The following is a 15,140-nucleotide window of genomic DNA, read 5'->3' as shown; positions in this document are numbered from 1 at the left end:
CAGATCTGTCTGTGAGTTGCATCAAGACCAATGACCTGTGCTGTGCTACTAAAACGCCACTGCAGGCTCACATCACAACGGTGCCCACTTCAGCAGTGGGCTCCAATGACTGTTCATGGGAAAGAATGGAGGAAGTTCTCTCTGGAGATGTGTCTTCTGAAGGGTCTATCTGTTTACATATCATTCTTCCTCTCTGCATCCTGGATGCTATAAAGTGAGCACATTCTTTTGCTGTATTCCCCAACAGCCATGTTTCTGTCTTGCCTCAGTCCCAAAGCAATGAAGCCAACTGCTGGTGAGCAGAGTGACCAAAGACAGTCTGCGTTTGGTTTTCACAGGCATCTGTCACAGTGATGGAGAGCTGGCCAGCACTGCCTGCGTCCATCCGTCCCTGTGCCTGCCAAGCTTGTCTGACCTCTGGGTGGGACCACTCATGGAGAAAGAATAAAGCTATCAACCTTCAGGTGCTTCCCAAGGGTCTACATTGTGTCACTGAGGCCCAGCTTAGGCACAGCAGGGCCTTAGCACAGGGCAGCTGTCATCGACATTGATTACTTTGTTTACTGTGTTTGTTTGTATGATTGTTGTTTTGAGACAGGGTCTGGCTGCTGCTGGACTCTCACTATGAGGACCAGGCTCACGCTGAACTCACAGAGGTGAGCCTGCCTCTGCCTCTGGAGTACTAAGATTAAAGGTGTGCACCACCACACCTAGCTGATCACCATGCTTCTTCTTAAAACCCTTCCCACTGATGTAGGGCGACCCTAACACTCAGCCTGAGGTAGGACAGTGAGCAAGACCAGCCAGGAGCAGTGATCAGGAAAAGACCCTTTCCACAGGAAGCAGACAAGCAGCAAAGCGGTGGTCACAGCTTCCTATGCTGTGACAGCAGTAGCAGCCTGCATAGCGTGCGACCTGATGGCCAGGGGCAACAGAGGCAGATGAGGGGCCGTGAGGGGAGGTGCTGCAGGCACGGCCTCCATGCCACATTCATGGTGGTCCTGATGAGGGCACAGGCCGCGCTCACAGTCTTCACCAGCACACACCTGCTGGGTATGACAGCTGGACCTAGGAATGACCTCCAAAGAGCAGCCACCGTCCCCTGCTGTCCAGTTCATCCCCCAAAGCCTTTTCCCCATTTCTAGGGGTGGGGGGGAATGTGTGTCACAGAGCACATGTGGACGTCAGAGAACACCTTGCACAAGTCAGCTCTCTCTTTCCATCATGCAGGTCTCAGGGATCAAACTAGGTGGTCAGGCTTGGTGGCAAGGACATTGACTCACTGAGCTGTCTGGACAGTCAGAGGTGGCATACACCCAGCCTTCCCTACTGTGCAGTCTCAAATGAGGACAGGAGCTTGCACTGGTAGGCATGGCCAGGCAGCGGTCTTGAAAGGCCACCACAGTCAGAGGCACTTGGGTCAGCTATTTCTTTTGGTCTAATTCCACAGAACCACAGACATGGGCTCTCTGCCCTCGCCCTGACTCTTGCCAACCTCTGAACCATCCTCCTTCCTGTGGTGCTGTCACTTGAGACTGTCCCGTCCTCAGAAGAGGGGTAAAGACACCCAGCCAAAACAGCTGAGGACACAGAGCTAGGCCAGCCTGGTGTTTCAGGCTTTTCACATTCCCAGCTGCAGAATGGCGGCTGTGAGCAGAAGTGTGTAAGGAATTCTGCACGGAGTGCTGAACTAAGCCATCTTCACAACAACGGTTCAGCTCTTTAGTTAATGACTGGTAAACTATGATAATCTGTGCTAGCAGATGTTTAGGAAATAAAGCACGTGAGGCTGCCATGTCAGGTCAGAGAAGAACAAGGCAGGGACCGCAAACCCGACATCCCAGAACTTTGGAGGCTGAGGCAGGAGAACTTCATGAGTTTTAGGCCAGCCTGGGTTACAGAGAGAGATCCTGTCTCAGCTCCCTTTACCACCACCCCCATAAACCCTCAGCCCACAGTCTTTGTCTTGACTTTAAGCAAGCATTGGAGTCTGTGAAGCTTGCATTTGGCTCTGTGCTTGACAGTCCCTGTGCCCCTGTGCGGGTGAGCTGCTCAGATGTGCCTTCTCAGGCTGTGACATCAAACATGTCTACAACTGGAAGATATGCAGACTTGGGAAATCATGCTCTCTAAATGACCAACTCATGGAGCTACAAAATGACCCCTGGCCAAAGAGTCCCTCCAACAAGACAGATGGAAGGACTGCAGGACATGAGCGACTTCAGACTCCAAGCAGGGGTGGTTTCTAAAAGCTTCCTCATGTTCTTCAGCCGTACACCGCTTCTCCTCAGAGTGGGCACAGATGAGACATGGGAATTTGGTTACCTCTCATTAAGCTAGACAGCAAAGAGATCAAAGACCCCAGATGTCAGTCAGGTGTACTGTATCTTTCCACTTGGGAACAGAATTATTTTTCATGAAAAAATACCATGTTATTTAATCACTGTACTGTTTTATTGATTTATTGTGTACGTGTATGATGTACCAAGTGAGTCAGAGAGCTCCCTCCTTCCAGAGGGTGTCAGGGCTGGACTTGGCTGTTAGGCTTTGTGTAACAAGCAAGCTTTTACCTGCTGAGCCATCTGCCAGCCCTGTTTAATCTCATATGTAAATGCATGTTCGTATGTATGTACATGTGGAGGCCAGAGGTCATCTTTGGCCATCACTCCTCAGGTAGGTGAGAGACATGGTCTCTCACAGGCCCAGATCTTGATAAACAGATTAGCCTGGCTGGCAAGCAAGCACCACCTGTCTGCCTTCCAGCACTGGGGTCACCACATTCAGTTTGTTTGTTTTAAGATAGGCTTTCTCTGTGTAGCAGTCCTGGTTACCCTAGAACTCACTCTGTAGACCAGGCTGGCCTAAAACTCAGAGATCCATCCACCTGCGCCTGCCTCTGAGTGCTGGGATTCAGGGTGTGCACCACACTGCTGGCTGCATGCAGCAGTTAACATAGGGTCTGGATACTGAACCCGGGTCCTTGTGCTGCACTTACTGACGAGCCAGTTCTTGAACCCTGTTCTTGAAACAGAATCTCAAGTAGTCCAGGCTGACCTAGAATTCACTTTGTAACTGAGGCTGGCCTTAAACTCCCAATTCGGATATATCTATTTCCCAAGTCCTGGTGTTAAATTAGTGTTAGTGTGTGCAGGCCTGCGTGTGGGAACCAGTGCCCTCTCCACTGTGGCTCGGGTGGAGCTTAGGCCGTGCCGTAGGTGTTTCATGGCAGGAGCCTTTGCCCACTGAGCCATCCTGCTAGCCCCACTTTTAAACATGAAAATACTTGGTTCATCAGTCATACTTAGTGATTGTGAGAACGGCAGGGCCTGGGGAGAGTAAGAGAGGACTGTGTGATCAGTCAGGGGCTTCAGCTGTTGGGAGCATGATGACCCAGCTCTAGGGCGATGGCTGAACTCTGAGGCCGACACAGGAGGGCAGACGCATCAGTGGTGCTGAGTGCCCAGGCTGCTGCAGAGCGCTTGTTAGAAGCACCGTGCTAACAGAGCTGTGCAGAGTGAGCCCAGGAGCAGGCTCACCGTGAACCTATTGGCAAACACTCTCCCCTAGGGTGCCACTCTTCACTGGGAGGGAGAGCGTGAGTCCTACCTTCGTACATAAGCTTTGTGGAAAAATAGTCCTCAGACTCCACCAGTGCTTCGTCCTTGTCCACATCCAGGAGGTCGGCGAGCCGTGTGATGCACACCTCCAAGGAGCAGAGCGAGCCTGTCTTACAGAACTCGGCTCCTGAGGCAGGAAGGATCTCAGCTCTCACACTGTACAGCGTCTGGAGGGAGGGACAGAGAAGATAAGGAAGGGACGGCTGACCGGAGCCACAGAAGAAACGCCATCGAGCAGGACAGAGCTGCACGGCCACAGAACCACCGGGGCAGCCAGCACTTACAGATGCCCGACTCCATGGCCCTAGGCGCTCTTTCCTTCTTACACTTCACTGCTGCTGAGAGGGCAGTAAAGTGCGCACACACCATGGCGGGTGTGGAAATCAGAAGGGAACTGTGTGGAGCCGGTTCTCTCCTTCCACCTTCACAGTTTCCAGGGATCAAAAGCAAGTTACCAGGCTTTTACCATAAGCACCTCTACGCGACAGACACCTCACCAGCCCCTTAGGAGCCTTATCTGTATTTCAAACATGGGAGCACAGACATGGAGCCACCTTCCGTGTGTCTCCCTCACATCAAGGTCATTAATACTGGCATCATCTGCTTGGTCTGCGTCTCCACTGGGGTTTCTAAATCTGCCTAGGATATTCTGAAGAAGATTCCAGACAGCCTCCATTTCACCTCTCACATTAACATCGAACAGTACTAAAAACTAGACATTGTCTTGCCAAAATACACCACCATTACCAAAACTAGTAAAATGAACGCACCCCCTGGGTACGTTCTGTGACCCCCTTTCTCCATATCAGCCTCATTCACACAAACCAGTATTTTATCACCACCCAGCACAAACCAAGAGTCCCAACCTGCCTGCTGCCAGTGGCATAGGCGAGAGGCTCACACTACTGAGTTCCAGCTCAGAAGCCAGGCACTCTTGCCTGTGTGCAGAGCTACCTAGCATGTCCAAGAGGAACAATGCACTGCTGGTCAAAGGAGAGAGCGGAGATCTACGATCATGCTCTCTTCTCGAGACTCACGGAAAGGTGACAACTTCTGTGTCCTCGCACAGCCTTGGTAATGACTTTCCTATCAAACACTCAGTGAAGTCTGCTCAGAGAAAGGCAATTGTCTGACCATCTGATGGGTGGTCTCCTTATACAGTGCCGCAAACAGGACAGGCACAGACAGCACAGGCTCTGGCTCAGTTGCTCCTTGAGCTGTGGCTCCAGCGTATTGAGAGAACCCACCCGGATCTCCGCAGTGACAGGAAGAGGAAGTGCCCTGTGCGTCCATCCCCCCCCACCCCGTGCCCCGTGCCCCGTTGCTCAGTAACGAAGTACATACAAAAAAGCTCTCCACTTGGAACTCGTAGGTGTAGGGCTTCAGGGAGACAGTCAGCCGCTCTGCAGAAGCTGGGGAGAACCCCACTGAGAAGCGGCAGTGCAGAGGAGGGGGTGGCTCCTGTGTCCACGTCAGCTCCCAGACAAAGAACACGGACTGCTTGCTGTGGATAAGCTGCAACGAGAGGCACGACTTTGCTCACAGTGCTCAAAGCCTTGTAGAGCAAAGAGGCACGCGTCAGGCAGAGTCTGCGTGTGCCTGTGGGTTCCTGTGGCTACGCAGCACCTACCACTGCCCCATCCTGTGCAGGGGACAGAGCAGGGCCACCGGCTGGTAAAGGCTTATGGCTGTATAAACTCAATCATCAGAGGTCATGAAAAGTTACTTCAGGGTCACTCTTAGTACATAGCAAACTCCCTACATGGCTCCATAATGGGGACATCACTGTCCCAGCTGGACCAATCACTGCGTGGAGGTGGGCTAGTGACTGAGGAAGGAGGTCACCAGGGATGTGAAGAGAGCCTTGCCCCCGGCCCCACTCCCTCCCCTCTCCTCGGTCACTCCTTGGCTCCCATGAGGGATTGGAAACAGCAGCTCTGCTCTCCATGCACTCCTCTCCATGATGTGCAGCCTCTCTCTGCACAGGCCCAGAAGTGACCACGAACTAAAGAAAACCTCTGGAACCAGGGCCAAAGAACCCTTCCTTCCTTTCAGGTCATTTCTCAGGCACTGTGTCACTGTGACAGAAGGCTAGCACACCATCACAGCACGTCCATGTCAATCATTTCCTACTAACATAAGCTAACTTAGGAGCAGGTCTAGCCAGACACATGGCCTAAACACCAGGGTCTACACCTACAGGAGCAGGGACAGGCTCAGCAAAAACCTAACAATGGCCAAATAAGTATCAGTGGGAACATCTGAAAGACTGAAGCTGCAGTCACCTCTAGGAATCCTGACTGACATCCAGCAACACTACTGACAAAAGTACACATAGAAAGAAAGGGTGGGAAATGCCAGGCAGTGGGGGCCCACTTGAGCTTCTCATAGCAACACAGCACAGTAGGCCTTTCCTCACAGCAGCACAAGACCACCACACTGTCTCAGGGTGACAGCATGCACACAAGTAATAGATCCCACACAGGCCCGTGTTCACACAAATCACACACGGGGCAAGGCAAGCTCAAGGCTTAATTCCAGAATGACAAAGGCTTTCCTGTGCCACATGCTGGCCCCTCAGCCCTCTAAACCCACCTGTTCCACAAGTGAACTCTGCAGGCACATGACCCGGTACAGCGCTGACCCAGGCCCTCCTTGGTGCCCAGAAGCTCATACAGGTCAGCAGCAGAATCTGTTCAGCTTCAGTCAGTCATTCTGGCCCCCTTCCCTGAGCTGCTGAGAACCTGCTGCTCAGAGCAGAGGACAGTTACCTGCTGGGACTGTGTGTTCAGGGGCACCAGCCTCAGGTCAGTAGCATGGCCTTTGTCTTCCAGATTACTATCTGACAGCTCAAAGTCCAGTTCCGATAGGTTCTGAACACAGACTTGCACATATTTCCTGAAACACAGAAACAAAGTGGTCAACCCAACACTCAGTACTCTTACTCCCCGCGTGTCAACTAATCATGTCAAAGATGGCTATCTGGATTAGTGAACTGAGGTCCTAAGCCCAGTGGAGTCGCTCCATGGGCTGGCACCCCAGCATGGATGAGAAGGCAAAGCAGATGGAGGACAAATCCACCTTTCTCCTCCCTGACTGGGGTGCAGTATGAGCGGCTGCCCTGTTCTGCTGCCGTCCTGCCCTCGCTATGCTGGACTGTATCCCCCATAACTATCAGCCCTAATAAACCCTTCCTTAAGTTGCTTTTGCCCTAGCAACAAGACAAGGAATTACTGCAGACATTTCCTTAGTTGCTCTAACAAAGTCGCCTGGAGGTTTTCAGCCTTTGCATGGAATGTTTCCCTGCTGAGTGACATGAAGAAAAAATACTGCTAGTATAACATTTTATTCTTCTATCTAAGCCAAGCCCACCAGTCCACAGGAAAGAGACTATTATAGGGACAGGGCAGTCGGGTGCCAGTGTTGTCACTTGAAGCAGGAAGAGCAGTGGTCCTGACACCTCTGACCTCCCCAGTAGGTCTGATGGATCCCTCTAGAGCAGCAGTGCTCCTCCCAGAAGACACAGCATAGCTGGGGCTGTGGGACTGGTGTCGTGAGAGACCGAGAGGCGCCACTGAGCACTCTGCAGAGTACGAGCACCAGGCTCTCTACCTGAGGCAGCAGGCAGGGACCAAGGGTGCAGTGACGGAGAACTAGCTACACAGACCTATGGGTAGACTAGGCAGCCTAGAACAGAGCCTTGTAGCTGTTGATCAGTTGCAGTCTGCCAGCACCTCATGCCAGCACCTCATGCCAGCACCTCAGTAGCTTAAAACAGAGATGACGGGTAGAAGGAGACTGCTGGTCAGCTGAAGATCCGATTGGACCTCACCTAAAACTTCACACCGACCTGTCAGCTGTGAGGCAGAGAGGAAGCTGGGAACATGGCCTGGGTATCCAGAACACGGGGAGCTACTCTGGTACTGTGTAAAGCTAGTGGCACACAGTCCACTCCAGGGAAGGAGCAGAGCTGGCCTCCCCTGCCTTACCGGGTTCCAGCGGACAGCAGAGAGTGCGCGGTCCTGAAGGGCACACTGAATGTCAGTGCGATGACAGTGGAGTAGATAGACCACGGGCAGTCGATGGACACCTGCAGAGAAACGCGACACCTTCAACCCACTGGCCAACAGCACAATCCTGTCACCGTCCAGCCGGCGCACAGTGGCTTCTCTGTGGTTCACCATCCTTGTCTTGAGAGGACATTCTATTAGACGTATTGTCACGTGGGCAGGGGACAAACAAGGAGTCACAGAACCAACAAGGATTGAATACAGAGTTGGACACAAGGCCAGAACAGCAGCTCAGACCCCGGCACATGCACTCAGGCAGGAAAAGAGCATCCTTGTCCACCGAGATGTCAAACGCAGGAAGTATGCCAAGGCTGTAAGCAACCAGGAACCACTGGAAAGCAAGTGGCCATCCAATTACTTCACTTGCCTGACAGAACCCAGCTAAAGGCCAACCAAAGTCAGGGTACGCTGTGGACAAAGAGACACTCACTGGGCACAGGAGAGGAGCAGCTCTTGAGTTTGCTTTTATCCACACACAGAGCAGACCGCACCTCCCACTGAAGGAGACATCAGCTGTACTCCCTGTGTTCTCTGCACAGCGTGCAGAGAGCAATTTCCAACCCCTTTTGAGAGACCGTGTAGTGGTCTGGATGATGAGCACGGCCCCCATAGCCCGTGTTTGAATATTTGGTCCCCAATTGAAGGAACTGGTAGGGAAGGCTTAGGTGTGGCCTTCCTGAGGAGGTGTGTCCCTGGAACTCTGAGGTTTTAAAAGCCACTATTACTAGTTAGCTCTCTCTGGTTCATGCTTGTGGATCAGCTACTGTTCTGTTCCATGCCTGCCTACATGCTGCCATGCTCTCCACCGTGGCAGTCATGGACTCTAACGCTCTGCAACCACACGCCACAAAGCAGATGCTTTCTTCAACAGGCTGTCTGGATCACCGTGCGTTATCACAGCAACAGATGGGAAGACTGGAAAGGAAAATCTCTTCTACAGAGACTGCATTTAAAGTGACTGCTGTCTGAAGCCTAGCCTCCTGTTCCTGTACCCATATTGGACAATGTGGGGGGCCCAAAGGGCCTCGGATTGGAACCCAAGTCAGAGGAGGTGGACACGCCTGTACGGGCTGATTTCACATGATGTAACCTGAGCGACCCTATCTCTGAGGAGCTGTCAACAGATGCCAGCCCCAGGCCCTACCTCAATAGAGCTGTTCCTGGCTGAGTTGACCCTGGCTGTGTGACACAGCTCCTGCAGCCTGGTCACAGGATGCATGGATCTACTCTCCCTCACAGTGACATCACTCTAGCTGCAGTGAAGTCAGGGACTCCTTGTCTTCTATGGTGGCTGCAGCCCCAATGATTGCACACGAGAGCACAGGAGGACAAGAAATAGATTCCGTGCTCCTCAATCCCGACAGGCAGAGGCTGCTGCCTAACCACACAGCCCACAACCCTCTCTCTCTACCTTGTGATCTGTGGTGACCATGCAATGGTCAGCTCTCTGAGAATCTTTCTGCTTCCTGTGGAGCTCTGGTGTCCCCAGAATACTGGAATCCTCGACAGCTGCTGGGGCTGAAGGTAAAGACAGAACCTCCAGCTCAAACTCGATCACGTGGTACGCAGGCGCAGTGGGGAGACCGATGCTGGTCACCTTGTCAGAGGACTGGATCCGGAGCAAGGCAGAGGAGCACTCTTCTGTGGGAGACAGAAAGTACCTCAGACACAGATCCTTGTCTTGCTCCCCTGTCAGCAGAGGTGCTGCCCAGCTCTTGCTGTCCTAAGTACATGAATGAGGGCAGTGCTAGGGAGAGGCAGGGAAATCCAAGAACCAAGATGGGACTGCATAGGAGGCTGACAGGCCAGACACGGCTCAAAGTGCAGACAGGCAGAGGCAGCTCCCACAGGCCTGCAAGTTCCACCTATTCAGACCAACATCTGCCCCGAGGGAAAAGAAGATGAGGGCTAGGAGTGGGACCTAAAGGCCTTCTGCTTTTGCTCTTCAGTGGTGGGTGAAGTGGATGAACCTGGAAAAGCACCCCTGTGGAACAGGGTCCAGCTGTGAGCTTGCACTGAGCGCTCCCAGCAAGGCTCACAGCACCTGGCACCGAATGAATGAACCATGCTCTGTAACATCATCCCCAAACCCATGCCACACGCAGATGCCAGCTCCGGCCACTTACAAATGCTGACCCCAGAGGACAAGGTAAGGGCAGGGACGCCTGGAAGTCCCAGCTCGGCCTGCCTTACCTCTTGTGTTAGAGTAGACCACGGCCCTGTTCTCCGCCTGACACAAGATGAGCATGGCCTCCACATTGCTGAGCTGGAGGCTGTCTCCGTCTTTTACTGTGTAATGGCCGGTAGTGACAGTAAACTTGACTTTCTGAGGAATGCCGGCCAAAAGGCTATCTAAATGAAACAAGACAGCAATTACTAATTCTGTCCCCAGACAGCAGTTATGGAGCCATGGAGAAGTGAACGAGCTTTTCTTCCTTTCCTGCAGAGGTTGTTAGGCCTGGGCTCCATTCCCTGCTGCCTCACCTTTTCCTCTCATTGTGGGCCACAGGACCCAGCAAGACGTCACTGAGAACAAAAGACACTGTGACCCTGAGGGAGGGAGGGAGGGGAATGTTACCTGGGCTGGCAGAGTGAGATTGTGGTGTTCATAAATGATCAAGTCAGACAGGTGGCCGTGGGAAAGAGTAAAGAAGTGAGCATTGGAGCTGCTCCAGAGAACGGAGCAGGGGAGCAGGTGAGAGGCCAGAGGGGGGAGCCGAGGCCATGGCAGGGAGGAGAATGGGAGTCAGGGCTTTCTAGGAGCAGAGCTCAGGCTGCCCCTAGTCACCCCCATGCAGGAGCCCCTAGAGACAGACTGCTGTGCCTGACACCCAGGAGTGACTGCTGGTGGCCCTGACAGAAGATGCAAAATAGAGAGAACTGAGGAAAGTTAACTGGAAAAAAAGTTTTCTTTCTGTGTTTTTTCATTTTGTTTTAAATAAGAGTTTAATCACAGCTCACAGCTAGGGGTTAAAATCAAGAATCTGCATCTGGAGATCACCTCCTGAGGCAGCCAGGGCCTTGCATGGAAAGACAGGGAATGTGTGTGGTTCATGTGTGCACTGTGTGTCTGAATGTGCACCAGAAAACTGCAGTCCTTAATGTTATTTCTGGAGGGAAGAAGACAGCGGGTAAAGGTGTTCCTAGTCTAAGACCTTCCTTCTCTGGTGTTCCAGAACATGCCACATGGCTGCAGTCACTTGTGAATGTTTGCTCCCTCTACTCTGAAAGCTTACCAGCAGGACAGAAACTCTGGGTTTCTTAGGGCCATGCTGTGGGGTCAAGGCCACTGAGAACTTCAAAGATGAAGCCTGATCAGATTGTGAACTACACTGTGTGCTGCCAGTTGCACAAGTTCCCTGCGGAATGCCTTGTGTCTTACTTTTAGATACTCCATGGTTACTAAGCAAGATGGCTAGCAATCAGATAATGAACATCCCCCATGCACAGAGCTGCAGCCAGTGGCTTCCAGGCTGCTTCTCCTACCCTTTCTTGGCGCCCCCTGCAGGTAGACAGCAGAAGAACAAGGAGCTGTGGAAGTTGGTACATGAGACCCTCCCTTGAACCCTCTGTGGCTCCCCGTGTGGTGCAGGTCGCACTCACCAGCCAGCGGTTCCACATGCAGCTGAGGCTCCTGAGAGTACACATCATACTGTACAATGGGGTGGATGTGTGCAAGGACAAACCACACAGGGCCCACCGAGGCCCGAAGCTGTCGCAGCGTATATGTTCCAGGTTCTTTGGCCTAGGGGCAAAACGAAGTACTTGGAAAAATGGCACTTGCTGTGTTACAAGTCCTGAAGGTAAAGAGGGGCCGCCCTCTCACCCAAATGCTACCCGTCTTTCCTGCAGCCCTGTCCTGTGTATCACACCTACACCTAGGCTGCTCCAAGAAACTGCTGGCTCTCAGGCCCTTCCTGAGCAGCTGATGCTTCTGGCTCAGCTTTAGCCTCTAATGAGGTAGACTCAGGGTAAGGACCTGTATGTGGTACAGACTCAGAGGGAGCTGAGTGAGGCACCAGCTGGTGCAGGTCCCGTTAGGGCAAGACCATACCCATGTGGTACACGAACATCTTCCTCAGAGCTGACCTCTCACGAGGTGAGAGGAACAAGGTGTGCTCCATCTGAGCACGGTGCACGTGCTGACACCCATGCAGCCACCAACGGGAACACTTATACAGCAGGTCACCTTCACAATCCCGTGACAAGGGGGTGTCCTCATACACACAGGAGCCAGCTGAGAAAACCCAGTGACACAGCCAGTTGAAAGCTAACTGAAGTCCAAACCGAGATCTGCATAAAAACTTCACTCACTGGCTGGGCGTGGTAGGGATGCCTGTGGAGTGGCTAAGGCAGGAAGACTGCCACGAACTTGAGGCTACTCTAGGCTACACAGTGAATTCCAGGCCAGCCTGGGCTACAGTGTAAGAGCCTGTCTTGAAATAAAAACCAAACCAAACCAAAGCTTCGTTCAAAAACTTATCAACAGCCAAACTACTGTGTAAAGAAAATATAAAAAGTTGTATCTCTCCAAAAGCAGCAGAGGGCCTCACAGCTCTTGCAGGCTCCCAACCACCAACTGAGAGCCCAGCCCCGCCCCGCCCCACCCCGCCCAGCACAGCCCCGCCCCGCTCCACCCAGCCCCGCCCAGCGCATACCTGGGTCTTGAAGACTATCTTGTTGGCGCCTGGCTGCAGAGTCACACTGGTGCACCTCAGCACGTGGGCCCCGTCCTCCAGGGCCAGCCCCGAGGGCGGCTCTAGAGAAGAGCCACTCTCCTGCCTCCTTAGGAGCATGTGGACGTTCCTACAGATGATGCCTGTGGTGTTCAGGGAGTTATCAGAGGGGCTTCTCTCCAACATCTCTGACAGCTCCAGGGCCGGCAGGCTGTTCTGAGGTGCAGGGAACAGGGAGGCCTCGGCTGGGAAGGTGATGACTCCATTGGAAGTCTTGTGCTTGGTCAGCCACTCAGCTGTCTTCCGGTAGTTGTTTTTTTCAATGCTGAAGTGGACGTTCACAGCAATCTGGTCCACATGGACAGGGACAGGCATCTGGCTGCAAACCGTTATCTCCACAGTGAGGACGCCACCCGCGTGGACCACAGCATTGGGAGGGTCAAAATGGAGATCCTTTAGCCGTGCAAACGAGTGCATGGGCAGTACCACCTTGTGACCTGCAAACACACACTCATGTCCCACACTTGAGCCACATGTCCTGCTGGCACCGGGAGGCGGTATACCACCAGCTCAGGACCGTGGACACTTAGAACAGAGTGCAAACCCCCCAACCTCCCACATTCCTTCCATCACAACAGCAGACCAAACAAAGATTCCTACAACTCTGGGAATGAGCAAATTAACAGCAGGGAACATTCCCACAGCTATTTTGGCAAATTTAGGAGGAATGGGGAACAACTGCTCCCTCAATTTCAAAATAAGACTGATCAGCAGTCTGAGTCCCAGAGTCCTCCACAAGGGACTCAGGTAACCTCCCAAGCAACTTTTAGACGCTCTCCAAGAAAGAGGCCAAGTGCTCCACGGTGCCCCTGAAAGTTAGTGCTGGCCTTTGCCACACTGTGGAGACAGTGCGGTGGGGTAGGGTACGCTCTAGAGACACGGAGATGGGTGAGAACCCAGTGTTCTCTGCACCCCTTGTGTTCTCCTTCCCACGAGGGCCTGGCTGAGTCTAGGAATGGTACAGTGCTGCAGACCCACTGAATAGTCCTGATGACCTAAAGGGATTGCTGGGGGTGGGCTCAGAGGAAGTGCGCTCAGAGGGAATCTGAGGCTGTAGCTATGGCTGCAGCTCCGAGCTGAACCCATTCAAAAACCAACCAACCAACCAACCAACCAACCAACCATTCCAAGTCTGCTCATAAACTAAGGCAGACTTGCCTAACTGACCTAAGAAACGGACAAACACTTTCCGACACAGAGGGGTGGAGGAGCAGGAGGGAGTACCTCACTCTCACCATGGCCCCCACGGCAGCAAGCGGAGATGTCTGTAAAGCAAACACGTGACACCGCTGAGAACATCGAGGGTGGCTCTGTGGATGGGTGAGCTTTGCAGCCTGTGGCCACACCCAGGAGCCGGAACCTGGTAGGGAAGTTGCTCTCACACTCACAACTGCTACAGACTGACTGCCGTATGTAGCCGGCTACATGCACGTCTGTGGCAGTGGACGTGGGTGTTTGGGAGGCTAATCAGACTAAAGGAGGTCAAGCGGCACTTAGGAGAATACATCCTGCGTGCCTGCTGTCTTCTGCTGTGCGTACGGACACGGCAAGGAAGAAGCCGCATGACCCTGCGTACCGGCCCTGCACTTCCAGCCTCTACCACTCAGAACAGACGCCTGCTGTTGCGTCTCTTGTCAGTGTTTTACAATAGCAGCCTGAAGGGAGAGGGTAACATGGTGTTTCTCTTAAAAGGGCTCTTAGTCAGCTACACACAAGGAGCAAAGCTTTCTGAGTTTTGTCTGGCCACACAAAATCACATTAAGTGGCTTCCTCCAAACACTCACCCTGAATCTAACTGCCCAGAGTCTGTAACTGGCAGGCTCTCAGGTAGAGACTCAGGAAGAGATTCCACAAGGTGACCTGGTCTATGACAGCTGGCTCAATGTCTTGGCAATAAAGAAATGGTACAGTGGCACATGCCACACACCATGAGCCTTGAAAACACCGGAGGAAAGAAGCCAGTTAAAGAGACTCCGTGTAACGAGAGGCTACAGAAAGCAGAGAGGTGCTACTGGGGCTGTAAAGGCAAGAAGAGGGATTCATTCCAGGTAACAGATCAGCGGCTCTGGCGGACACACACATCTGTACATACACTAAAAGCCAAATAGGAATTCATGAAATATAAATTCTATCTCAGCAAAGCTGTTATATTTAAAAGGAACGTATCAGTGACCTTTAAAAAAAGACACAAGAGTAAATGTTTTAAATGAAAAAAGAACTGAGACATATAACCAAATTAATATATATACGTGTCAAGAATTAAGTGATATGTGGCTCTTCACTAAACTCCATCAAAATAATTGATATGGGTCTGGAGAGACGCCCATGGGCTAGGTGCTTGACATGTGTGCACGTATAACTGCAGCACCCACAGAGAGGCCAGCACAGGCACGCATCTGCTGCTCAGCACTTGGGAGCAGTGGCAGGCAAACTGCAGCAGCTCTCTGGCCAGCCACTTTAGAAACAACAACAAGCTGTAGGTTGGGGCTGGAAAGATGGCTCAGTGGTTAGAGCACTGACTGCTCTTCCAAAGGTCCTGAGTTCAATTCCCAGCAACCACACGATGGCTCAATGGGATCTGATACCCTCTTCTGACAGAAAAGAGTGTACTTATAACATAAAAGAATAAATAAATTTTAAAAATATTAAAAACAAAACAAAAAACAAGCTCTAAGTTCTAGGTTCTGTGGGAGACCTTGTCTCAAAAAAATAAGTGA

The 15,140-nt window shown here is 52.3% G+C and overlaps 1 protein-coding gene across 1 annotated transcript in view; it reads right to left on the bottom strand.

Annotated features, from left to right (window-relative positions):
* The window catches only part of Trappc10 (trafficking protein particle complex subunit 10), a 60,337-nt gene that overhangs the window by 4,059 nt on the left and 41,138 nt on the right, over positions 1–15,140 (bottom strand). The window contains exons 14-21 of the mRNA NM_001173528.1: positions 12,346–12,860; positions 11,291–11,432; positions 9,881–10,039; positions 9,099–9,328; positions 7,607–7,707; positions 6,389–6,515; positions 4,962–5,132; positions 3,607–3,784 (exon numbers count right to left, since the gene is read on the bottom strand). Coding sequence (NP_001166999.1) covers positions 3,607–3,784; positions 4,962–5,132; positions 6,389–6,515; positions 7,607–7,707; positions 9,099–9,328; positions 9,881–10,039; positions 11,291–11,432; positions 12,346–12,860 — 1,623 coding nt within the window. The remainder of the gene's footprint in view (positions 1–3,606; positions 3,785–4,961; positions 5,133–6,388; positions 6,516–7,606; positions 7,708–9,098; positions 9,329–9,880; positions 10,040–11,290; positions 11,433–12,345; positions 12,861–15,140) is intronic.

The sequence above is a fragment of the Rattus norvegicus genome, chromosome 20 (assembly GCF_036323735.1).
Source record: "Rattus norvegicus strain BN/NHsdMcwi chromosome 20, GRCr8, whole genome shotgun sequence".
NCBI classification, from domain to species: domain Eukaryota; kingdom Metazoa; phylum Chordata; class Mammalia; order Rodentia; family Muridae; genus Rattus; species Rattus norvegicus.
This window is presented reverse-complemented; position numbering and strand designations above follow the sequence as displayed.